Source organism: Rhinatrema bivittatum, chromosome 2 (genome assembly GCF_901001135.1).
Source record: "Rhinatrema bivittatum chromosome 2, aRhiBiv1.1, whole genome shotgun sequence".
Lineage (NCBI taxonomy): Eukaryota > Metazoa > Chordata > Amphibia > Gymnophiona > Rhinatrematidae > Rhinatrema > Rhinatrema bivittatum.
The window spans coordinates 544,843,518-544,869,303 of record NC_042616.1 but is presented as its reverse complement, the minus strand read 5'-3'; the positions used below and the strand labels follow the sequence as shown (position 1 = coordinate 544,869,303).

The window sequence follows — 25,786 nt, the reverse complement described above, 5'->3', positions numbered from 1 at the left end:
ATTACAGTCTCAGGTGCGACGTCTTTTGTCTCAGCACCGTCCGCGAGTCTGCGATTACCTGACGGTTCTCGGATCTATGGCCTCCACGCTGGCGTTAGTCCCTTGGGCTTTCGCTCACCTACGGCCGCTGCAGTCTTCATTGCTTTCCCGCTGGAAACCGATTTCAGAGGAATTTTATCTTCCACTGCCTCTCGACAGTCAGGCGCGCTCCAGCCTGAGCTGGTGGCTGGATTCCAAACATCTCTCCTGTGGAGTATCTCTTCTCCTTCCCAACTGGACAGTGGTGACCACGGATGCCAGTCTTTCCGGTTGGGGTGCAGTTTGCCAAGGGAAATCGGTTCAAGGTCTGTGGTCAGAAGATCAGACCCGGTGGTCTATCAACCGCCTAGAGTCCAGGGCGGTCCGTCTGGCATTGCAAGCTTTTCTACCCCTCGTACGAGGAAAGGCGATCCGAGTATTGTCGGACAACGCTACCACCGTGGCTTACATCAATCACCAGGGCGGGACGAAAAGCCCTCAAGTAGCGGAGGAAGCGCGTTCCTTGATGGCCTGGGCAGAGCGGCATCTCAGCGATCTCGCTGCGTCTCACATAGCAGGAGTCGACAATGTCCAGGCGGACTTCCTCAGCCGGCACCACCTGGATCCGGGAGAGTGGGAGCTGGCGGAAGAAGCGTTTCTTCTCATTTGCAGGACTTGGGGAACGCCCCACATGGACCTGATGGCCACGTGGAACAACTCAAAAGCTCCGAGATTTTTAAGTCGACGCCGAGAAAGAGGAGCAGAAGGGGTCGACGCGTTAGCTCTTCCCTGGCCAGCGGAGGTGCTACTGTATGTGTTCCCACCGTGGCCCATGATCGGCAAAATCCTGAGGCGCATAGAATTGCACCCGTCCAACGTGATCATGGTGGCGCCGGAATGGCCGCGCCGTCCGTGGTTTGCGGATCTGATCCAATTGTCGGTGGCGCCACCCCTTCGTCTACAGGGGTTTCCGGGGCTCCTTCGTCAGGGCCCCGTCTGTTTAGAGGATGCGGATCACTTCTGTCTCGCGGCATGGCTTTTGAGAGGAATCGATTGAAGCGCAAAGGTTACTCAGATGCGGTAGTTGCCACGTTGCTGAGATCCAGGAAGCAGTCTACATCTCTGGCTTATGTTAGAGTCTGGGTAGTTTTTGAAGAGTGGTGCGTAGAGCGGGGTCTGGATCCCACTTCCGCTACTATTCCTGATATTTTGGCTTTTCTCCAGGCTGGGCTGGCCAAAGGTTTAGCATGCAGTTCCCTACGGGTCCAAGTGGCGGCGCTTGGTTGTTTGCGTGGTAAAGTCCGGGGAGTCTCCCTGGCTCTCCACCCAGATATCTCCCGTTTTCTAAGGGGAGCGAAACACCTCCATCCTCCTTTGCGGCCTCCTTGTCCGTCTTGGAACCTCAACTGGGTGCTCTCGACTTTATGCTCAGCTCCTTTTGAGCCTCTGAAGCGTTCTACGATCAAAGATCTCACGTTGAAGACTGTATTCCTGGTAGCGATTGCGTCGGCTCGCCGAGTTTCCGAGTTGCAGGCTCTGTCCTGTAGGGAGCCCTTCTTGCGCATTTCCGATTCGGGGGTTTCCTTGAGGACCGTTCCCTCTTTTCTGCCTAAGGTCGTATCGGCTTTTCATTTGAATCAATCGGTTGAACTTCCCGCTTTCGCGGTAGGGGAGTCTTCAGATCCAAAATCGAGGGACTTGAGAAAACTAGATGTGCGGAGGTCTCTTCTGCGCTATCTAGAGGTTACAAATTCTTTTCGGTTGTCGGATCATCTGTTTGTTTTGACGTCGGGTCCGAAGAAAGGTTCTGCTGCGTCCCGCACGACGATCGCCCGTTGGCTCAAGGAGGCCATTGGTTCCGCGTACATTTTGCGCGGTAAATCACCGCCGGTAGGTCTTCGTGCTCATTCAACGAGGTCTCATGCTGCGTCTTGGGCGGAATCTTCTCAGGTGTCGCCTCAAGAGATTTGCAGGGCGGCTACCTGGAAATCGTTGCATACCTTCATTAAACATTACCGGTTGGATGTTCAGGCTACTGATGCTGGGGGTTTTGGAGAGAGGGTACTCCGAGCAGGACTCTCTGCTTCCCACCCTCGATAACTTAGCTCTGGTACATCCCAGGTGTCCTGGACTGATCCTGGTACGTACAGGGAAAGGAAAATTAGTTTCTTACCTGATAATTTTCGTTCCTGTAGTACCAAGGATCAGTCCAGGATCCCGCCCGCAGTGTTGCGCTATAGTAACGGAGAGTCCGCTCATTGTTGTTTTCTTATAATACGCTGACCCCTTGTTTTGTTCGCTCTCCCGGTTGGGGAGTCTGTTTTCCTGTAGGGGTGTTGGAGTTATTTTCGTTTACTTAGTAAGTTTTCTATGGTTAGCTATGTTGGCTTTTGGATTTTTCTACTTTGACATTACGTATGACTGAGGGGCTGTGACTGGCACAGGGGCTTATATATGGCTCCGCCCACAAGTTTTAGTCTGTCTCCATCTACTGGTGCGGAGTCACAACCCAGGTGTCCTGGACTGATCCTTGGTACTACAGGAACGAAAATTATCAGGTAAGAAACTAATTTTCCTTTACATTTTTGCTTTAGATGTTGACTCCTACTGCTTTGGTTTGGTAGTGCTTTCTAGTGGTATGTGGTACATTCTTAGTTTAGGGTTTATGCATAATTGGCCATACTGTACTATTGGGTTTCTTGCTTTCTGTTTGAGAAAAATGGCTGTTTCCAGCTCAGTGTATCAGCCTTTTAGAAATCTAGAGGTGATCACTATTTCATAAATGCATGTTCAGTACTTGAATACCCTGTACTCATGCTTGCTATACCTAGTATACTGTGCAAAGATAGTCGAACCACAGCCACAGCAGGTTATTATACTGATAGGCTTTGATTTTATTTCAGTGATGGACCTCAATGTATCAGAGACCCAGCTCTGCATCAGTTTGCAGGTTTACACAGTACGACTACCACCATCTGAGGTAGAGTCATTTTAAAGAACATTATATTGTGTTTTAAGATTCTATTTGAAAATGTATGGTATCAAGAGATATGCATATTGCTTCTGCTATTCATGTTCCCTATGGACAGCCTAGCAACTCCAATATTAATTGCAAACATTTATTTTATTTCTTTACATTTGTTTTAGTGCCTCAGTCTTGCGTGTGCAATTTGTGGAGAGGAACTCCCTCATGTAGTACACATCTCTTGAAACTGCTTATTTCTTCTGAATATCCTCTTTATTCAATGCCTAGAACAAAATAAGGTAGTTGGCAATAATATATTTAAAAAGGGGTAGGATTTTTTTCTGGTTTGCATTAGTTTTACTGACAGATATTGCATTATTTTGCGAGATCGGTAAGGGTAATGAAACAGGTCTTCCAGAAAGTATTTATTTGTTATTGGTAAAAAAAAAGAAAAAGAAAAAGTAAAAGCACAAAATTGGAATTTTATTTGTGACTGTAGGAGATTCATTTCATACCTAAAGACATAGCTTCCTGTTCAAAAGCTGTTTTCTATTAAAGGAACTCAGAAATATATTTAAAAATAATTTTTCTTGTGCTGGCACAAGTATAAAATTTGCACACCTAAAGCAGAGCTTCTGTTATTTCTCATAGCATTGCTAGCAATCCACCCACTTTCCTATCTGAAGTATGGCCCATCCAACTCTGTCATGAGGTTATTTTGATCCAGTCTAGATTTTCATATATGTCCCCAATTGTATTCTCCTAGATGTAATGTACAACACTGCACTGTAAATATTTATTTAAACTTCTTATTTATTTCATTACAAATGTTTGGAGCAAAATAAAAAGGATTAAAAATAAGTTACAATTGCATCCATACTAAGACAAAACTAATACATCTGGCTGGGGTTAGGATACACCCCCACAGGTGTGGTAAAGGAATGCAAGGCTGGTGTGGTGAGGTTGGCTCAGCTAAGCCCTCACTGACAGCTGTCAAAGCTATGCAGGAAAGAGACTAGACTGGAGCTTCACCTATACCAACCCCTTTCACCTTTGGGTTGAGGCTTTGGGCTCCAGGGGCCAGCAGAACTTAGGAGAGAGTCTCTGTAGAAATGGTGTAAGCGTTTTTCCAGCATAGGCTAGGGTCAGAGGCAGGCGGCAAACAAGAATGGTCTTCTGCCTATTCAGCCCCCTCCCCCACAGGTTGAGCCCTTGGATTCTGGGGACCAGTAAGGCTTAGCTGGATGAGGCAGGGCACAAGCTGGAACTGAGGTCTAGCACAGGCTGGACTTTGTGGGCAGAGACACACTGGAACCAGAGGTCTGGATATGGAACAGGCAGGGAGCTGAGGAATGGCTACTAGAACAGGCTAGACCATACTGGACTGAATACTATGCAGGGATGAGGACTGGATACAGACACAGGCTTGGACAAGACACTGAGCAGGGACTGGGAGTGGATATGGACACGGACTTGGGCAGGACATTGAGTAGAGACTGGGACATGGATACAGGTTGGGGAAAGTCAAGGCAGTAGCAAGGTAGAGAATGGATACTAGGAACTGAACTGGGCAGGGCTAGACAAGACAGAACAGGAAAAAGAACACTGAGGCCCAAAGGCAGCAAAAGAGAAGGCTTATAGGCCGCAAAACAAAAGGCTCGGAGGCCACAAGCAAATGAAAGGCCTGAGTAGGCCACAGAGCAAAGTACAAAGCAGGAGAAAGCCTGGAGGCTACAGGGAAAGGCAAGGCCTGAGTAGGCCATAGAACAAGGTACAAAAAAACAGAAGGCCGCAAGACAAGGAGCAAGGTACAAGACAAAGAGAGCACAAGGCAAGGTAAGGCTTAGATAGGCCACAAGACAAGGAGCAAGGTAACAAAAGGCCCGGAGGCCACACAGCATGGAACAAGGTAAGAATGGCCAGGTCAGAGAGTCAAGGATGACTTCATGAAGAGGCATCTAGGTTCCAGCAAGGCAGAGTTAATTGGGGCTTGGATGTGGTGCGAGCAGCGAGGAGAAGCTTGGCAAGGCTAGAGGTGAGGTTTTCTGAGGACCCCTGGTGGAGGGGAGACTGCAGAACAGGCTGAACCAGGGCAAAAAGAACCTTTGAAACATGTGAAACCATGACAGCTGCAATAAAAACACCAATATGTATATCTTCCGTGCTGGACTGTCTCCTGATGACACTGAGCTTAACTGCTACACCAAAAGGAAGGAATCGTGAAATATCACAGTATTTTTCAGCTTTGTAGAAGTTCCTTTCTCAGGTAGCCACAACATTTCCAAAATTTCAACTTCTATTTCACTTACTACATCAAAGAATATGTGTTTCTAGTATCCTCTCTCCCTGGCCTTGATGTTCAAGCAAATCTGTATGGTGTATGACATCCTCATCTAAAACGTGTCATGGAAGTTTGAGGCTGTTGAAAATTGTGACATCAATATTTAAAGAACTAGGAAGTGTTTGTAAGATGTGTGGACCCTTGCTGGTGTGGTGAGGTTGGCTCAGCTAAGCCCTCACTGACAGCTGACAAAGCTATGCAGGAAAGAGACTAGACTGGAGCTTCACCTATACCAACCCCTTTCACCTTTGGGTTGAGGCTTTGGGCTCCAGGGGCCAGCAGAACTTAGGAGAGAGTCTCTGTAGAAATGGTGTAAGCATTTTTCCAGCATAGGCTAGGGTCAGAGGCAGGCGGCAAACAAGAATGGTCAGTGTCCAGGCAAGGATCAGAGGCAGGTGGCAAATGAGAATTGTTAATGTCAGTGGCAGATTGTAGGAAAATATCAGCCCAGGGCATTTTTTCAAAATAGGCCCATGGGTTATATGTCTGACACTCTTGTGTGCTTTCTGTGCAACACGTGCTTCAACAGTTCCCAAAAGTATGCCAAACCGAACCTTGAGTGATCCATCATGTGACCTGTAGCCAAAATATCTCAAAAGTAAATTTCACATTTTTCCTAAATAACTAAGAAGAAGAGTACACTCAAGAACAGGAATGAGCAAACTGAACTGCAGGCCCCATTGCATTCATTCAACTGGTTGGCACGTTGCTCCCCTCTCCCAAGTTTGCTTAACATAGCAATTGATAGTGGAAAAAGACCCAAGTGGTCCATCTAGTCTACTCAGTAAGTTGTTTTTTTTTTAATTTCTTTTAGAGTACTAACTGTCACTCTATACAAGGTACCTCTTGTCTTCATTTTCATCCATCCTTTAGCTACTGTGTTTATCCCATGCTCTTTTGAACTTCAGTACCGATCTGGTCTTTTCTACTGCTTTTGGAAGAGCATTACATGCATCCACCACCCTTTCCATGAAAAAATATTTCCTGACATTGTTAAGAACATAAGAACATGCCATGCTGGATCAGACCAAGGGTCTATCAAGCCCAGCATCCTGTTTCCAATAGTGGCCATACAGGTCATAAGAACCTGGCAAGTACCCAAAAACTAAGTCTATTCCATGTTACTGTTGCTAGTAATAGCAGTGGCTATTTTCTAAGTCAACTTAATTAATAACAGGTAATGGACTTCTCCTCCAAGAACTTATCCAATCCTTTTTTAAACACAGCTATACTAACTGCACTAACCACATCCTCTGGCAACAAATTCCAGAGTTTAATTGTACGATGAGTGAAAAAGAACTTTCTCTGATTAGTTTTAAATGTGCCACATGCTAACTTAATGGAGTGCCCCCTAGTCTTTCTATTATCTGAAAGAGTAAATAACCGATTCACATCTACCTGTTCTAGACCTCTCATGATTTTAAACACCTCTATCATATCCCCCCTCAGCCATCTTTTCTCCAAGCTGAACAGCCCTATCCTCTTTAGTCTGTAATCATGGAGGAGCTGTTCCATCCCCTTTATCATTTTGGTTGCCTTCTCTGTACCTTCACCAGTGCAACTATATATTTTTTGAGATGCGGCGACCAGAATTGTACACAGTATTCAAGGTGCGGTCTCACCATGGAGCGATACAGAGGCATTATGACATTTACCGTTTTATTCACTATTCCCTAATAATTCCCAACATTCTGTTTGCTTTTTTGACTGCCGCAGCACACTGAACTGACAATTTCAATGTGTTATCTAGGCTATGATGTTATGATGCTATCTAGGCTATGATGCCTAGATCTCTTTCTTGGGTGGTAGCACCTAATATGGAACCTAACATTGTGCAACTATAGCATGGGTTATTTTTCCCTATATGCATCACCTTGCACTTATGCACATTAAATTTCATCTGCCATTTCGATGCCCAATTTTCCAGTCTCACAAGGTCTTCCTGCAATTTATTACAGTCTGCTTGTGATTTAACTACTCTGAACAATTTTGTATCATCTTCAAATTTGATCACCTCACTCATTGTATTTCTTTCCAGATCATTTATAAATATATTGAAAAGTAAGGGTCCCAATACAGATCCCTGAGGCACTCCACTGCCCACTCCCTTCCACTGAGAAAATTGTCCATTTAATCCTACTCTCTGTTTCCTGTCTTTTAGCCAGTTTGTAATCCTCGAAAGGACATCACCACCTATCCCATGACATTTTACTTTTCCTAGAAGCCTCTCATGAGGAACTTTGTCAAACACCTTCTGAAAATCCAAGTATACTACATCTACTGGTTCATCTTTATCCACATGTTTATTAACTCCTTCAAAAAAGTGAAGCAGATTTGTGAGGCAAGACTTCCCTGGGTAAAGCCATGCTGACTTTGTTGCATTACACCATGTCTTTCTATATGTTCTGTGATTTTGATGTTTAGAACACTTTCCACTATTTTTCCTGGCACTGAAGTCAGGCTAACCGGTCTGTAGTTTCCCGGATCACCCTTGGAGCCCTTTTTAAATATTCGGCTTACATTAGCTATCCTCCAGTCTTCAGAAACAATGGATGATTTTAATGATAGGTTACAAATTTTTACTAATATGTCTGAAATTTCATTTTTGAGTTCTTTCAGAACTCTGCGGTGTATACCATCTGGTCCAGGCGATTTACTAATCGTCAGTTGTCAATCAGGTCTACCACATCTTCTAGGTTCACCGTGATTTGGTTCAGTCCATCTGCATCATTACCCATGAAAACCTTCTCCAGTATGGGTACCTCCCCAACATCCTCTTCAGTAAACACCGAAGCAAAGAAATCATTCAATCTTTCCACGATGGCCTTATCTTCTCTAAGTGCCCTTTTAACCCCTCGATCATCTAACAGTCCAATTGACTCCCTCACAGGCTTTCTGCTTCGGATATATTTAAAAAAGCTTTTACTGTGAGTTTTTGCCTCTACGGCCAACTTCTTTTCAAATTCTCTCTTAGCCTGTCTTATCAATGTCTTACATTTAACTTGCCAACGCTTATGCATTATCCTATTTTGTTCTGTTGGATCCTTCTTCCAATTTTTGAATGAAGATCTTTTGGCTAAAATAGCTTCTTTCACCTCCCCTTTTTACCATTCCCTTTTAACTATTCCCTCGGAGTTACATAGCATGATCCCTAGTTCTAGATTTCTTTCCATTGGAAAAAGTTTGTTTCTTAGCATCTAGTCAAATGAATCCAGAACCAGTGGTGTTATGCACCTTTACCAGCAGATGGAGATGGAGCAAAGCTTTCATCACAGTATATATACTCCTGCAGTGACATCAGCCTGCCAGTATTCTTCATCTCCAGCAGATGGTGGACATGCATCTCCCTATTGGGGATTGCTTCAAATATTAGAAGCAAAAATAAAAGGATATTTAATTCACCCTGCTTTCCAGTGGTGATACCAAATGGTACCTCCCCCAGATGAGAATTCCTGAGGTGATTTCCATGGTCCCTCAGATGAGTGCCAAGGGTCCAGTAGCTGGTTTTATCAACTGGCGTGGAGGAGTTATTGAGCCAACAGCCGCTTTGTTGGCAGATGCAGGCTGTGATTTGGTCCACATCTCAGCCAGAGGGGTGGCTTTGGTAATAGTGGCCAGGCATGAGTTATGGCTGAGAAATTGGTCAGCCAATGTGACTTCCAAGGCTAAGCTTACAAAATTGACTCGCTCTTGTTTGGGAGTGAGTTGGAGAAACTGGCCAGTAAGTGGGGCAAATCCCCAGTTCCTCAGTTGTCAGAGGATAAGAAGCAGACCCTGTGCTCCTTTGGCATGAAAGGTGGTGCCAGGGGATCCAAGCATTTTCGAACATACAGAGGAGCTGCTTTCAGAGGACTCAGCTTTTCGGTAGGTCTCAGGCCTTTCATCCAAGACAGCCCAGACTGGGTACAGGCTCAGGTAGTAGAACCTCTCGAGCCTCCCATTGAAGGTTTGCCCCCCACCCCCTGGGAACAGGAGATTAGGGGGCACCTCTCTTTCTTTTAGGCCCGACTGCCCCAACAAGCTGGCTCATGTGCAGTGCAGCAGACTTTGCCGGGGTTGCGGCCTGAGGCAAACTCTCTTTGATGTGGCCTCGTTTTGAGCTGGAATCATTGGCATAAGAGTGCAGAAACTAAAGCTACTATTGCTGGAGTGAATTTGAACATAATTGAGCTTGCTGGGGCTGCTGGAACTGGATTTATTGGTGCACAAGCAGGAGCTGGTGTTGTGGAGACAACTAGTCTTGTATTCGTTGGTGCAGAATCTGAAGCTGCTGCTGGGACAGCTGGAACTAAAACTGCCCAAAGCAGAGGTGCTGTTGCTATTGAAGCCAGTGTAGAAGCTGGTGCAAGAATATCTTGAAAAGCTGGAGTCACCAGAGTAGCTGGCTCAGCCTGGAGCGGTGTCACAAGAGGAGCTGCTGTAGTCTGGAGCAGAGCTTCTGAAAAGAAAAAAAAAATATTCCTACCTCATACTGTCAAATGTCCTGGGAAGCAGCATCTGTGTGTGACTGGACTATACCAGTCACTAACATCCTTATGTGATTTTTCAATAAAAGGAGCAGAAGGAGGAGCTTTGGTATTAGAGAATTCTCCCATAGTTATAACCCCACCTTTTTGGGGGATAGGTTTTTGGGGTATAAAGTCTTATGGAGCATGTCCAGTGTGTTAGTGGTGCAGGAGCTAAGTAGAAGGCAAGAGACTAGAAATCACCCTGGATCTCAAAGCAAGAGAGTTGGTGAGAGGAAGAGTTAAGAGCTGAAACTTCCTCAGGATCCCAATAGAGAGAAGATTGAAGAGCAGGAGATTTGGCCAAGATCTCAAAGCAAGGTGGTTGGAAAGCTGAAGATTCCCTCTGGATCTTATAGAAGGCAATTCAAGCACTTTGGTGAAGAGGTTTCGAGGAAGAACTTTGTGAGAATTTTGGATTTTGACCAGTACCTGAAGGAAGGGCATATCCCTAGTATGCCAAAGGACTGGGAGCAGAGATTTCTACCCCTTCATGCTGTTAAAAGATTGAGTAAAGAGAAGAAATTTGCCTTTTGAGCCAATAACAAGACTTTTTGAGAGTTTGGATTACAGTTCAAGTGTTTTGACTTTTTTGGAACTCAGTTTGGATATTTTGCTTGGGGATTTTTTTGAGCCCAGTTCATGCCAGAACTGGAAGTACACTTTAGTTATCCCACTCACACTGGTGAGGATATTTTCAATTAGGATGAAAGTGCGAGAGCAAGAAAGGAAGTGAATAGAATAAGGATGGACAGAGAAACCATTTGTTTTTTATTGATCATTGGTTGTATGTTGATTCTTATTTTTGTCATCTTGACCTGGATCCTCTTCTTTAAGTTACAGTTAAGACTATCTTATTTCAACTCCAACTACAGACTCCTTTGTTTGCATTGTTTTACCAAGGTGTGGACTTACTGGGAATGGATGGGACCCTTTTGTGATTCCTGGTTTCTTCCTGTGGTAGTAATTTTGGCTTTCCTGTTCTTATTTTTCACCATCTGGCACCTCCTAGAACTATTTGATATATAGTGTGAAGTGGTCACTGAGATAGTGATTGACAGCACCAGGGACCCCAGCAGATAAGTCTTCTTCCCCATCCAGATTTGAACCTGGATCTGTAGCACCCATTGTCTAGAATAAAGTACCAAAATAGGGGATTGGCTACATGTGGGTCTACAAATGACTAGCTGGATGGAAGCTGCTGCCCATCTTGGCTACAGTTAATGGCTTGGAAGGTATCTACCTTTTGCCAGCAGGGATTGAGCTGGTCTTGCATTGCTTATATTATGGCTATTAAGTCTTTCCACATTTTGGAAGCCATGACAATAGACGCTACTTTGGTCTAGCCTCAGGCTTGGACTGGTCCAAATTGTCAGGCTGCACCCCAGTGAGATGGTAGCATACCTGGAGAGATAAGCCCCAGGGTCATGATAATGCCCAGACACTGGACAGGAACAGGGGTCACTGGGCTGACTTGACAGGAACAAATTAAAGGCCAGACAAACAGATTTCCCTAGGGTGGACACCAAGATGTTTGTTGGACCAACAAGGTGTGCCTAGCTGGAGTTGTTTATATGCTAGTCTCAGTTTAAGGCACACCCAATGTTGGTCTAGTGGGAAGCCTGCAGAGATAGGTCTAGCTCTCCCAGGTATAAAGGATTTGTATTCTATGACTCCCTAGAGAGTCAGCAGCAGATTTCTAGCCTGCAGCTTCCAGTGCCAGAAGTTCATACCCAATAGTACCTGACCGTTCCTTGGAGCCTAAAAGTAATTGATCAGATCAGGAAGCCACCATTTGAGCAACTGACAATAAAAGATCTCATATTTCTCTCTTAGAAACTATTATTTTTAATATACTTCTGTCCAAAGATAAGCAATTTGCAAGCCCTAGTCTCATACACTTCTTTTACTCATTTTTTTCCATGACAGAGTAGTTTTGACAATTCAGCCTAAATTTCTTCCACTAGTGGTTTCTCAGTTTCATTTAAATCAATGCAGTGTATTACCAATATCTTTTCCAAAACCACACCCCCATAATGGCAAGTAGGCTCTTCATACATTGGACTGCAGAAGAGTTTTATTCTTCTGTTTGGAAAGAACACAATCTGACAGGAAGTTCTCACAGCTATTTCTTTTAACCTAGTTAAGTGGCGGTTTTCAGCATGGATCTCCAATTGCATTTCTTATTGCTACATTAAGTCAGGGCAGTGTTTTCAAAGTAAAGTGAAAGCGCTACAGCAGCTTTAACATATCTTCACTCTGTTCCACAGAAAATATCTGCAAAGCAGCTACTTGTTCTTCTAGAAAATGCTTCTTAGCAAATAGCATTTTGGACAGGGAGTTCTGTAAAGCTTATTTAATTAATTCCTTCAAGTCTTTTCTCATTCCTTAGACAAATAAGATTGTGTCATCTTCTGAAAGATAGCAACTCTCAGCTTGGGAGTCTCCACTTATGTGGCTGCTGTTACTGCTTGCCAACTGCAGTGCTCGTCCTTCATTATTTTTTTGAAACCTGGTGATTGAGGTCTCAGCCTTAATCTCCTCAGGTAAATTATTCCAGAGATAGGGTCTAGTGACAAAAAAAACAACCTTTTATTTTATATTTATTTATTTAAGGTTTTTCTATACCGACATTCGTTTAGTGACATCATATCGGTTTTCATTTAACATGACAAACAGCAACGGAGCTTTTCATATGAAACTATAGATCAAAGTAATTAATAAACAAAGTAATTACTGAACAAAGTAATTAATAAATAATAGGAGAAAACAGGTAATCTAGAACATAACAACCTGGACTCTGCTAAGCAAACCTGGCAGACTGAAGGCACAACCAAAGATTTTGTGATGCTGACATTAACAAACAAGAAGGTTGATAAGCCTTCAAAATAGCATTAAAACATAAAAGGGCAAGGCCATAAATAGGCTTAAAAACCAGCAGAAGTATTTTAAAGACTTTATTGGTCATTCTATAGGGAGCCAATGTAGGCGAATGAAAAGAGGGAGTAATATGATCTCATATACCTGAACCAGAAAAATTTTGAGCTGCTGAATTTTATATGACTTGGAAGGCCTTAAGTGTGGACAGCCACAAACCAATATAAAAACCATAGGGAGGCCAATATTCAATAGGCTATTTAGTTGAGAAGTTACTCAACTAAAGATAGCTGGATAACTTGTTCTGTATATTCAGCTGAATAAATGTCTGACTGAATATACCTGCTTAAAGTTATCAGACTACATGTAGCCGGATAACTTAAAAACCTAACCAACTATATTTGACTTTAGCCGGTTAGGTTTCTAAGTTATCCAGCTACATGTAGAAAAGTTAAAAAAATAAATACAGGGCCCTGTGTCTGGATTTTCTCCCATCAATAAATAAGCAAAGAAGACATAGCGGCCTTGCAACCCCCATTCCACATCACCTTCTATATGTATCTTATTAACGTTTCCTGCTGTGGTCATGCTCGCCCTCCCCTTCCCCTCCATCATCGTGATCAACAGGCTAAAGCACCCCCACTTCTCCCCAGACCCTCCATCCTCCTGAACCCATAAAAGTCCTATCTGGAGCGAGGTCCAAACTTACCTGCTCCCAACGATGTCCAGTGGGATCTCTGTCAAAGCTGTACTGGAAGCATAACCTACTGTCAGTTTACATTTCCAACGCTAGAAGGGTACCTACAGTATGACACATATGGGAGGTGATATGGGGTAGGGGTTACAATGTTATAACCGAATTGTAGCCAGTTAAATAGTTGGATAAGTGGCTGAATATGCCACATTTGCCATTTAGATAGATGGCTTGTGAGTTATCCGTCTAAATGGCTTTTCCCTGTACGTACCAGGATCAGTCCAGGACACCTGGGTTGTGACTCCGCACCAGTAGATGGAGACAGATTAAAACTTGTGGGCGGAGCCATATATAAGCCCCTGTGCCAGTCACAGCCCCTCAGTCTTACTCTGTCTCCAGTAGATGGTGCAGGTCCAGTCACAGCCCTGCCTGACCTGATTCTGGTGTTGGTGTTAGTCAGGTTTGAATTTTTTGGGCTAGGCTTTTTTGTTAGGCATAGCTGTTTATATACCAAATTGGGGTTTTTTTCTTTTAATCCCTTAGTCTCGGGTGCCCTGCCTCCCAGGGGAGTTGAGAGGTCCTGAGGGGACTACCCTCCCCCGGTTGAGGCCGCTGCCAGGGTTGAGGACCCGGCTGAGCTAGTGGCAGCGTCAGGGGTGACACCAGGGAGCCTGGTTCACTCACCCCTGCAGGAATAAGGGCTTTTCAGTACCAGGGACAGCGTTTTTGTTTGTAAAAAAAAAAAAAAAAAAGTTTTTACTTTTGTTTTTGCGGCTCTCTGTTACCTGGCGTCGCCGCTCCGTTTTTGTCGGTGGGGGGGCGTCATTGGCAGGGGGGAGGTCGCCGAATTGCGCTATTTGTTTATTTTTAATTTTTTAATTTTTGTGGTAATTTTTTCGCCGCGGCCCCGTTTTCTCCCGCGTTTTCGCCGGCATGCCGCGTGCTGCACAGTGCAGGGCCTGCGGCTCGGCGCGCGCGCGTCTTTCAAGGGACAGCCTTTGTTCAGCTTGCGTCCCGGGTGATGAGGGACCCTCGGCAGCGCCGCGGGGGGCTCGTTCCCGGGTCGCGCGTTCGCCGTCGCGCGGTGGTAGCTCCGCTGACAGGCCTCAGGATCTTTTCCCGGTTAGTGTGGGAGTGGCGGCCATCTTGACCACCGGCCGGGAAATTTCGCGGGAAACGGTGGGGGCCTCTTCCTTTCCTCCTGCGCTTTCCCCACAGCGTGTCGCGGCGGGGGAGGTTCCCTCGGAGGGGCTTCGGTCCCGGGAGGCTTCCGAGAGTGATTCTTCGGATTCTGGTGATTTTTCTGAGGATTTTGCGCTGTTGCTGCGCAAAGTTCTCAAACACAAGCGCAGCAAGCGCATCCGGGGGAATGGCTCGCGTGCGGCCGACCACGGGTCCCCTCCACGGAAAAAGAAGTCTAGGAAGGGCGCGGAGATCGCCCACGGTGCGTCCCGGGGGAAGCGGCCTCCCAGGGGGGTGCCGCAGGAATCGGATCCCGAGGATTCCCCTGAGGATGATACGGAGTCCGCCGAGGAGCCCCTGATGGGGGCCGGGAAGGCAGCAGTGGATGGTACTGCACAGCCCATTGCAGAGAAAGCTGCACAGGCTGCAGAAGGGGATGACCCCAAGGTGGTACGGCTATTCCGCAGAGAGGAACTGGCACCTCTCATCCCGGCCATTCTCCATGAATTGGGAATTGAAGCTCCTCCGGTGGTGGTCCGCCAGGAGGCGAATATGGATCCTGTTCTTCTCGGCCTCACAGGACCGGCGGTTGCCTTCCCTTTTCATTTCTCGTCCACCGATATCCTTTTCAAGGAATGGGATACTCCGGAGTTAGGTTTGAAAGTCAGCAAGGCCATGGATAAACTCTATCCTTTACCGGAGGAGGCGCTGGAGCTCCTCCGACTTCCAAAAGTGGATTCGGCGGTGTCCGCTGTCACGAAGAGGTCTACCATCCCTGTCACGGGAGCGACGGCCCTCCGGGATATTCAAGACCGAAAGTTGGAGGTACAGCTCAAAAAGATTTTTGAGGTTTCCACCTTGGGAGTTCGAGCTGCCATTTGCACGAACTTCGCTATGCGAGCTAGTCTGCGCTGGGCCCAGGTACTGCAGGCAAATGCAGATCTCTCTCCGGAGGAGGCTTCCCAAGCAGATAGGTTGGAAGCAGCTATCGCATATGGGGCCGATGCGCTCCATGATCTTCTACGCACTTCAGCTAGATCCATGGTGGCAGCGGTGTCGGCACGCCGCCTCCTATGGCTGCGCAACTGGGCGGCGGATGGTTTGTCCAAGGCTCACCTCGGGGCATTGCCCTTCAAAGGGAAATTGCTGTTTGGTAAGGAATTAGATGACTTGATGGTTTCCCTGGGTGAGAAACGAGCGTTTAGGCTGCCAGAGGATAGGACCCGGTCGCGCTCTTCGTTTTCTGGCAGAGCCCGTTTCCGGGGTCCCCGGAAGTCCAGGCCGCAAAGATCCACCGGACCTTCGTACAGGCCGGCCTCTTCTCGAAACACTCACTGGCAGCACTCCTTTCGGGGCAAACGCTTTGGCAGGCAAGGAGGAGCCCCGTCGGGTACGGGTTCCAAACCTTCGCAATGAAGTTCGGCCGGCCCATTCCTCGTCGCGCCCTCAGCACGCTGTCCCAAACGTGGGGGCGCGTCTATCCTTATTTCTCGAGGTATGGGCCAGCATGACGTCGGATCAGTGGGTCCTCGACGTGATAAGACACGGTTACGAGTTAGATTTTGCTCGCATCCCAGCGGACAAGTTCCTGGTCTCGCCTTGCAAGGATCCCAAGAAGAAGGCGGCAGTGCTAGACACCATCCGAAGACTAGAAAGCTTGGGGGCCATCTCTCCAGTTCCGGCCGATCAGTACGGCAAGGGCCGGTACTCCATTTACTTCATAGTTCCCAAGAAGGACGGCACTTTCCGACCCATACTGGATCTGAAAGGAGTCAACAGATGTCTTCGGGTCCCTCACTTCAAGATGGAAACCATTCGTTCGGTGATCGCGTCAGTGCGGCCAGGCAAATTCCTTGCGTCACTAGATCTCACAGAAGCATACCTTCATGTGGGCATCCAGCCAGCCTTCCAGCGGTTTCTGCGGTTTTGCATTCTGGGCAGACACTTCCAGTTCCGGGCTCTTCCGTTCGGCCTGGCGACAGCGCCTCGGACATTCACGAAAGTGATGGTGGTAGTGGCGGCGCACTTACGTCGGGAAGGCCTACTGGTTCACCCTTACCTCGACGACTGGCTGATTCGGGCGAAGTCAGAGAGCCTGTGTCGGCAAGCGGTATCCAAGGTGCTACAATTCTTGCAGTCCCTCGGCTGGGTGGTCAACTACAACAAGAGTCATCTGGAACCCACTCAGTCCTTGGAGTACCTTGGAGCCATTTTCGACACAAAACGGGGCAGAGTGATTCTCTCTCAGGATCGGATATGCAAACTACAGTCTCAGGTACGACGACTTTTGTCTCAACACCGTCCGCGAGTCTGCGATTACCTGATAGTTCTCAGATCTATGGCCTCAACGCTGGCGTTAGTCCCTTGGGCGTTCGCTCACCTGCGGCCACTGCAGTCTTCATTGTTGTCCCGCTGGAAACCGATCTCAGAGGAATATTATCTTCCACTGCCTCTCGAGAATCAGGTGCGCTCCAGCCTGGGCTGGTGGCTGGATTCCAAACATCTCTCCTGTGGAGTATCTCTTCTTCTTCCCAACTGGACAGTGGTGACCACGGATGCCAGTCTTTCCGGTTGGGGTGCAGTTTGCCAAGAGAAATCGGTTCAGGGTCTATGGTCAGAAGATCAGACCCAGTGGTCTATCAACCGCCTAGAGTTCAGGGCGGTCCGTTTGGCATTGCAAGCTTTTCTACCCCTTGTACGAGGAAAGGCAATCCGAGTATTGTCGGACAACGCGACCACCGTGGCTTACATCAATCGCCAGGGAGGGACGAAAAGTCCTCAAGTAGCGGAGGAAGCATGTTCCTTGATGGCCTGGGCAGAGCGGCATCTCAGCGATCTCACTGCGTCTCACATAGCAGGAGCCGACAATGTCCAGGCGGACTTCCTCAGCCGACACCACCTGGATCCCGGAGAGTGGGAGCTAGCGGAAGAAGCGTTTCTTCTCATTTGCAGGACTTGGGGAACGCCCCACATGGATCTCATGGCCACGTGGAACAACGCAAAGGCTCCGAGATTTTTCAGTCGACGCCGAGAAAGAGGAGCAGAAGGGGTCGACGCGTTAGCACTTCCCTAGCCGGCGGAGGTGCTACTGTATGTGTTCCCACCATGGCCCATGATCGGCAAGATACTGCGGCGCATAGAATTGCACCCGTCCAACGTGATCATGGTGGCGCCGGAGTGGCCGCGCCGTCCGTGGTTTGCGGACCTGGTCCAGTTGTCGGTGGCGGCACCCCTTCATCTACAGGGGTTTCCGGGGCTCCTTCGTCAGGGTCCCGTCTGTTTGGAGGATGCGGATCACTACTGTCTCGCGGCATGGCTTTTGAGAGGTATCGGTTGAAGCAAAAAGGTTACTCGGACGCGGTAGTTGCTACGTTGCTGAGATCCAGAAAACAATCCACGTCTCTGGCTTATGTTCGAGTCTGGGTAGTCTTTGAGGAGTGGTGCGTGGAGCGGGGTCTTAGTCCCACTTCCGCTGCTATTCCCGATATTTTGGCTTTTCTCCAGGCTGGGCTGGCCAAAGGCTTAGCGTGCAGTTCCCTATGGGTCCAAGTCGCGGCGCTTGGTTGTTTGCGTGGTAAGATTCGGGGAGTCTCCCTGGCTCTCCACCCGGATATCTCCCGTTTCCTTCGGGGGGCGAAACACCTCCGTCCTCCTTTGCGGCTCCCTTGTCCTTCTTGGAACCTCAACTGGGTGCTCTCGTCCTTATGCTCAGCTCCTTTTGAGCCTCTGAAGCATTCTACGATCAAAGATCTCACGTTAAAGACTGTATTCCTGGTAGCCATTGCTTCGGCTCGCCGGATTTCTGAGTTGCAAGCTCTATCCTGCAGAGAGCCCTTTTTGCGCTTTTCCGATTCAGGGGTTTCCTTGCGGACCGTTCCCTCTTTCTTGCCTAAGGTCGTATCGGCTTTTCATTTGAATCAATCGATTGAACTTCCCGCTTTCGCGGTTGGTGATTCTTCCAACCCGAAGTTGAGGGATTTGAGAAAACTAGATGTGCGAAGGTCTCTTCTTCGCTATCTAGACGTCACAAATTCTTTTCGTTTAACAGATCATCTGTTTGTGTTGACGTCGGGTCCGAAGAAAGGTTCTGCGGCGTCCCGCACAACGATCGCCCGTTGGCTCAAGGAGGCCATTGGTTCCGCGTACATTCTGCGCGGTAAAACACCGCCAGTGGGTCTTCGAGCTCATTCGACAAGATCTCATGCGGCGTCCTGGGCGGAATCTTCTCAGGTTTCGCCTCAAGAGATTTGCAGGGCGGCTACCTGGAAATCGTTGCATACCTTCATTAAACATTACCGATTGGATGTTCAAGCTACTGATGCTGGGGGATTTGGAGAGAGGGTACTCCGAGCGGGACTCTCTGCTTCCCACCCTCGATAACTTAGCTCTGGTACATCCCAGGTGTCCTGGACTGATCCTGGTACGTACAGGGAAAGGAAAATTAGTTTCTTACCTGATAATTTTCGTTCCTGTAGTACCAAGGATCAGTCCAGGATCCCGCCCGCAGTGTGGCGCTATAGTAATGGAGAGTCCGCTCATTGTTGTTTTTTAATACGCTGACCCTTTCTTTTGTTCGCTCTCCCGGTTGGAGAGTCTGTTTTCCTGTAGGGGTGTTGGAGTTATTTTACTTAGTAAGTTTCTATGGTTAGCTATGTTGGCTTTTGGATTTTTCTACTTTGACATTACGTATGACTGAGGGGCTGTGACTGGCACAGGGGCTTATATATGGCTCCGCCCACAAGTTTTAATCTGTCTCCATCTACTGGTGCGGAGTCACAACCCAGGTGTCCTGGACTGATCCTTGGTACTACAGGAACGAAAATTATCAGGTAAGAAACTAATTTTCCTTTGTATATTGACCTCTACAATAATTGATTACCTAGATTAGTAATGCTTGTGACACAGTTTGTAGACCAGACTTGGTAAGGAAAGGCTTAAGATGTCTTAAAAGACAAGTCTATAAAAGCAATTTCAGACAACATTCCTGATCATTACATTGTTTAAGAGAAAAAAAACCCCCAAAGTTTTGACTTATTTAAATTATTTACTACTTGCTGCTTCTGTAGCAAGTTATCATGTGGCCAGATAACTTTCAAACCTAATCAGTTATGCTCAGACATAAATGGTCAGGTTTGAAAATTATCTGGCTAAAGGTAACTGGATAACATAAGGCAAGTATAGTCAGATAACTTGTCCAGGATATTCAGTGAGTTGTTTATCCTGCTGAATATCTGGACAAGTTATTCTGCTAACTTTGTACACTCATCGGCTTTGTGTATATTGTCCTCATTTTTACGAGTGTATTCATCAGGTTGCTCAGCCAATCTCTACATACTTTTCTCTCCCTTTCACTTCTGAAACGTCTTTAAAAAAACAAACCAGAAAAGATTCGGTCATTGCTGGAAAAGATGTTCAAAAGCAGTTCACTTGAGGAAGACAACATTCATTATCTGTGCCATGGTATTGATATGATTATTTGTTATTGTGCGGCTTTGAGAATTTAATCAGCAAGGCTTAAAAGTCTCAGGAGTACAGCATTCCTGCTGATATCTGAAAGAACTTCTGGTGGTAATATCTTTCTTTCTTTTATTTTGCACAGTAGCTGGGAGACTTTGACATTTCAGCAGGGGCATTAAAGAATTTTAAGTGTAAGAAGAATGCTGTGATTCTAAGGCACTCCATTTCCAGTAACTGGTGCTATGTCTTACCCAGGTAAGATCTTTTCCATTGATGAATGTGTTATAGTATCAACAGGGTCATCTATAGGTTCTGTGCTAAATGCAGCACTTTCCAAATGTAGTGGAACCCCCAAATATGGTATATTCTTTTAAAGATGAGTAGTTGTACAAGAAAATCTAGGTAGGGGGATGTGGGGAATTTCATGATTGCCTTGTTTTAGCACATGTCAAATGTTGTGCCTGTTGTACCTCCTCCCCCGTCCCCGCCCCCCCAAACAAAAAAAATTAGTAGATGGCTTGTTAAATGAGTGTATATTATATTTGATAGATAAGGTGTTCGTGGGGAAATTGTCTATATCTTCCCTTAAAAAGTTGTAGTTTTCTGATTGGGTAACCAACAGGGTCATTCTTTAAACTACGATGTGACATTATTGCGTGCAACAAGGCCCTAATGCACGCGATACTGGCCCTATCGGGACGGTAACATTTAAATCAGGGGAAGGGGAGATGTGTGGGTGATGTTTTCCACATTATCGCTGGCAGTACCTTGAGAAATAACACCTTTTCCTATGTTGCTATGGGGACAAAAGGGTGCGGCCTGGCTGCAAACGCGTCAGGCGAAAATGTACCGCCCCGATGCAGCCAACTGCATACTTTAGCCCCCGCCCCTTTTTTTCCTGCGGGCCATTATTCCGCTATATCTGTAGCAGAATGATGAAACCCGGGGCAAGTTGGTAGCAGGAGCTATAAAAGTGGGAACTTTTAGTGGGTTTTTTTCCCTTTCTTCCTCTGTCTTTTCCATATTATTTATTTATTTATTTATTTATTTATTTTAATTTTTTCTATACCGGCATTCGTGAAAATATCACATCAAGCCGGTTTACAATAAACAATGGGTGATAACCGGAACAGAGAACGAAATAATATGAACTATAAATAATATAGATGCAGTTACAATAAACAGGGAGACGTACAACTAGGAGCAAGAAGAAGACAAGATAGAAACTTTAACAAAGTGTATAAACCTGTAGAATGGAGGAATTTCCAAAAATGGATGTTTGAGAATTACAATGAATTGTTCCGTACAAGTATGTAGTTTAACAATAAAGGCGAAATCATAAGTAATGAAGATTCTGGATGATAATAATGCTTAGGGGTAGGATACCAGGATGGTTATAATAATAAAATATGTTGATTGGAGGTTGAAAATCGGATAGAATAGTTTTTAATCTGCGTCTGGGAAGGCTTGTTTGAAAAGCCATGTTTTAAGTCTTTTTCTGAAAGTCAGTAAGCAGGGTTCCTGTCTAAGTTCCGTTGGTATGGAGTTCCAAAGCGTGGGTCCTGCTGTGGAGAAAGCCCTATCTCTGTAAGTTATGTGGAGGGAAGTTTTGGAAGGCAGTACTTGTAGTGACTCTTTGTAATACTCTCTTATGGGTCTGGAGGAAGTATGTTTTATGAAAGGGATTTGTAGGTTGAGAGGGGCGATTTGTTGGATGGATTTGTAGATTATGGTGATTGACTTATAAAGAATTCTGAAATGAATTGGTAGCCAGTGTAATTCTTTAAGGATTGGGGAAATGTGCTCTCTTCTCTTTGTATTAGTTAGGATTCTGGCTGCAGTATTTTGAACCATTTGTAGTGGTTTGGTGTGTGCTGATGGGGTACCTAATAATAAAGAATTGCAATAGTCTAACTTGGAGAAGATTATTGCTTGTAGGATAGTCCTGTAGTCATGGTTGTGGAACAGTGGTCTTATTCTTTTTAGAACATGCAGTTTATGAAAGCAGTCTTTAGTAGTTTGGTTTATGAAAGCTTTTAAATTAAGTCTATTATCGATGATTGCGCCCAAATCTCTTACTTTTGTTGTTTGTAAATTAGTTTGAGGAATTGTGGGTGTGTGGCAGATCTCAGAGGATATGAGAAGGAGTTCCGTTTTTGAGGAATTTAGGATTAAATTCATACTGGAAAGGAGGGAGTTGATTTCTTGTAGACAATAATCCCAAAGCTCGAGGGTTTTTTTTAATGGATTCTTTGATTGGTATTACAATTTGGATATCGTCGGCATACAGGTAGTGTTTAAGGTTCAAATTGGTTAAAAGCTGGCAGAGAGGGAGGAGGTAGATGTTAAAGAGGGTAGGTGAGAGGGATGAACCCTGGGGAACTCCTTGTGATGAAGGGTAGCGTTTAGATTCTTTGCTGTGTATTTTTACCTTGAAGCCTCTATTTTTTAAGAATGAGTGGAACCAGGACAGTGCAGAGCCCGTTATGCCGATGTTCAATAGTTGGTTTATGAGCATGGAGTGGTTAACAGTATCAAAGGCGGCTGAGAGGTCCAAGAGAATCAAAAGATAGGACTGGCCTTTGTCTAGGCCTAGGATGAGGTAGTCTGTTAAGGAAATTAGGAGAGATTCTGTACTTAACGATTTCCTGAAGCCATATTGTGAAGGGTAGAGAATTTTGTGGTCTTCCAGGTAGTCTGATAATTGAGAGTTAACCAGTTTTTCCATGACTTTAGCAATGAACGGGAGGTTTGAGATAGGGCAAAATTGGAGGGGTCGTCTGGGTCTAACTTTGGTTTTTTCAAGAGCGGCTTGATTGATGCCATTTTGAGGTCGTCAGGGTAGAGTCCTTTAGATAAAGAGCAATTGATTATGTCTGCCAGAGCTTTGGATATGGTGTCCGGAATAAGGAGGAGTAATTTGGAAGGGATTTGGTCTAATGGGTGTGTCGATGGTTTCATATTTTTCAGTATTCTATGGATTTCCGAAGTTGTAGTGGGTTCCAATGTGTTGAGTGAGATGTTTTTGTTATGGTGTATAAAGGTACTATGAGGGGAAGAAGTATTGAGCAAATTCTTAGAAAGAAGGTTGGCTATTTTGTTGTTGAAGAAGAGGGCAAGTTCCTCTGCTTTTTCTTGGGCTTTGTTAAATGGAATGTCAGGTATTTGGATTTGAGTTAAGTTGGAGACGTAGGCGAATAGGGCTTTAGCATCAAAGATCAAATGATGAATCTTATGAGCATAGAAGTCTCTTTTGATTTTTAGCAAGGAATTTTTGTAGTGATGGAGAGCAAATTTGTAGGTAGAGAGGGTGGACGCTGAAGGAGATTTGCGCCATTTGCTTTCTTTCCGTCTGAGGGAAAGTTTTAGATTTTGTAGTTCTTCATTAAACCATGGTTGTTTTTTTGGAAGGTTGTGTTTTAGTTTTTTAGTTGTTAGAGGACAGAGTTTATTAGCTGCAGTTTCTGTGATATTATTCCAAGAATGAAGTGCTGAATTTGGAGAGGAAAGGTCCATATGGGGAAGTTCTAAAATTAGGTGGTTGTGGAGGTCCTCGGATGTACATATTTTCCTATAGGAGAATTGTTGTTGAGGGGCGAGTGAGCTGTTTTTTTGTGCAAGTGTGATGGTGGTCGAGATTAGAGAGTGGTCCGACCAGGGTACTGGTTCGCAGATTGGTTGAGTTGAATTAGAGATACCAGAATTAGTGAAGATGAAGTCCAATGTGTGACCTGCTTTATGGGTGGGTTCCTTGATAATTTGGTTGAAACCTAAAGCAGATAAGGCGGTAATGAGAGTTTTCCCATTTGTAGATAGAGAGGGATTGTTAACATGTAAATTGAAGTCGCCGAGTATAATTGCTGGAGAATCTAGATTGATGTGGGAGACTATTAATTCCAGAAGAGGAGAGGCATCTGAGTCGAGAAGGCCTGGGGGAGCATATACAAGAAGGATTTGAAGATAGTTTGATTTGAAAAGGCCTGTTTCCAGTTTGTTAGGAGAGTTGACTGTGTATTGGGTGAAATTCAAATCTTTTTTGGTAGCAAGAAGAATTCCTCCACCTTTTCTTTTCTGTCGGGGAATTGAGAAGAAGTCATATGAATGTGTAGGTAATTGGTTAATTAGTGCAGTGTCTGTCGGTTTGAGCCAAGTTTCTGTTATAGCGCATACGTCAGGATTTGCGTCTAGGAGAAGATCGTTGAGAATGGGCGTTTTCTTAGTGATGGATTGGGCGTTGAATAGAAATAGTGAGAAAAATGTTAGCCCTAGTAATTGTGTAAAGGGAGACGCAATAATGGGAATGAGGGCTTTATAGGTGTGAGGATGAGAAATCAGAGACTTACTAGTTGCGTTATGTCTTCTGTGATGGAGAATCGGAATCGAGAGACCACAGAGCATGATGGTTAGAAATAGTCGAATGTCTTGTTGTTATTTTTGAAGAGAAGAATTAATGGTTTGTTGTATGAATGGGGGTGGATAGGTAGGAGAGATTCACAGTAGTTTTGTGATTGAGGTTTGAATGAGATGTGAAGTTAGAATGCAGATTGCTTGTAGGCTTGGAGAATGGTCGAGTGATTTGAAGGACTGGTAATTGAAGAAGAGTGGTAGATGTTGATTGTTAAGGGAGCGTGTTGTGCCTCCGGGGTGCACGAAGGGGCGCACAAAGGGGCAAGCCCCTTTGTCGCGCTCCTTCGGCGCGCGACGCTGGAGGGTGAAGAATTTTAAAAGTCCCTCTCGATTTGGATTGGCTGTTCGCAGTGGTGGGCGTGCCTAGGAGTCGACGGTCGACGGTCTTAGAGTGGGATTAGAGTGGGATTTAGGGACTTCAAGCTATGTGATCTTCTGGAATACCTGACCTGTGGGCTGAGAGACCCATGGACCCTCCAAAAGGGAGTGAGATCCTGTAGAGGCTCAGCACCTTAAGAGGAGGGACCTGAGGCCAGAAAGATAAAGGTTTCTTCCTCCCCCCAAGGAGCTGGACCAGAGTGGAGAAGCAGAGAGACGGGTGGCCATGGAGTGGCAAAAGAGTGAGTTTCTTCTTCTCCCAAGGGGGACTAACCATGCAGCAACGAGTAGAAGTTCAGGATTGGGGTGAGTTCTCAGAGGGGAGTGCCCCAACTGTCTTGCACTGAGAGGATGGAGGTGGAATCTGGAAGAAGATCCATGACCAGAGGATGAGCAAGTAAATCAAGGTTAAAAGGAAAGTATTTGGTCCCCACTGGATGAGAATTTTGATATGAGTATGCTATCAAGAAACTCTAACCTTCAATAGGGCTGGGAAGAAAATTTAAGTCTGTGTAATGTGAGAGCTCATGCCGACTAATGATCAGTATGATTACTGATTAGAGATGTATCACCTATGTCCCCAACTACTAACAAAGTGTATGTGATCCCAACTGCATTGGAAGCCCATGAATCTCAGATGTTGTTCAGTAACAACTTTTTAAACCTTTTGCATCTGTGTAAAACGTTTCACTTGCTGGTTCATCCAGATAATAAAGTTCACTGTTTTTAGAATGTTGAGGCAACTTCCTCATGAGTGGATGGGGGCCAGAGCCCATGGAGGGAAGGGGGAAAGTTCCTCCCTGTCCTGAGTACTGCTGGCACTATCAATATCCACTTCACCATCTGCATGACCTAATTTCGGAACCCACAAATGACTATGGGGAAATTCCATTCCATCATTTTATGTATCCATCAGGGGGTTACAAATTATTACATTCTGGATTTTTTTTTTTTTTTTTTAG

General features: G+C 45.6%; 1 protein-coding gene across 1 annotated transcript in view; it reads left to right on the top strand.

Annotated features, from left to right (window-relative positions):
- The first annotated feature begins 2,919 nt into the window (after window positions 1-2,919).
- LOC115085175 (uncharacterized protein C18orf63-like) overlaps window positions 2,920-25,786 on the top strand; it is a 195,792-nt gene continuing 172,925 nt past the window's right edge. The window contains exons 1-2 of the mRNA XM_029590877.1: window positions 2,920-2,998; window positions 20,185-20,294. Coding sequence (XP_029446737.1) covers window positions 2,924-2,998; window positions 20,185-20,294 — 185 coding nt within the window. The 5' untranslated portion in view covers window positions 2,920-2,923. The remainder of the gene's footprint in view (window positions 2,999-20,184; window positions 20,295-25,786) is intronic.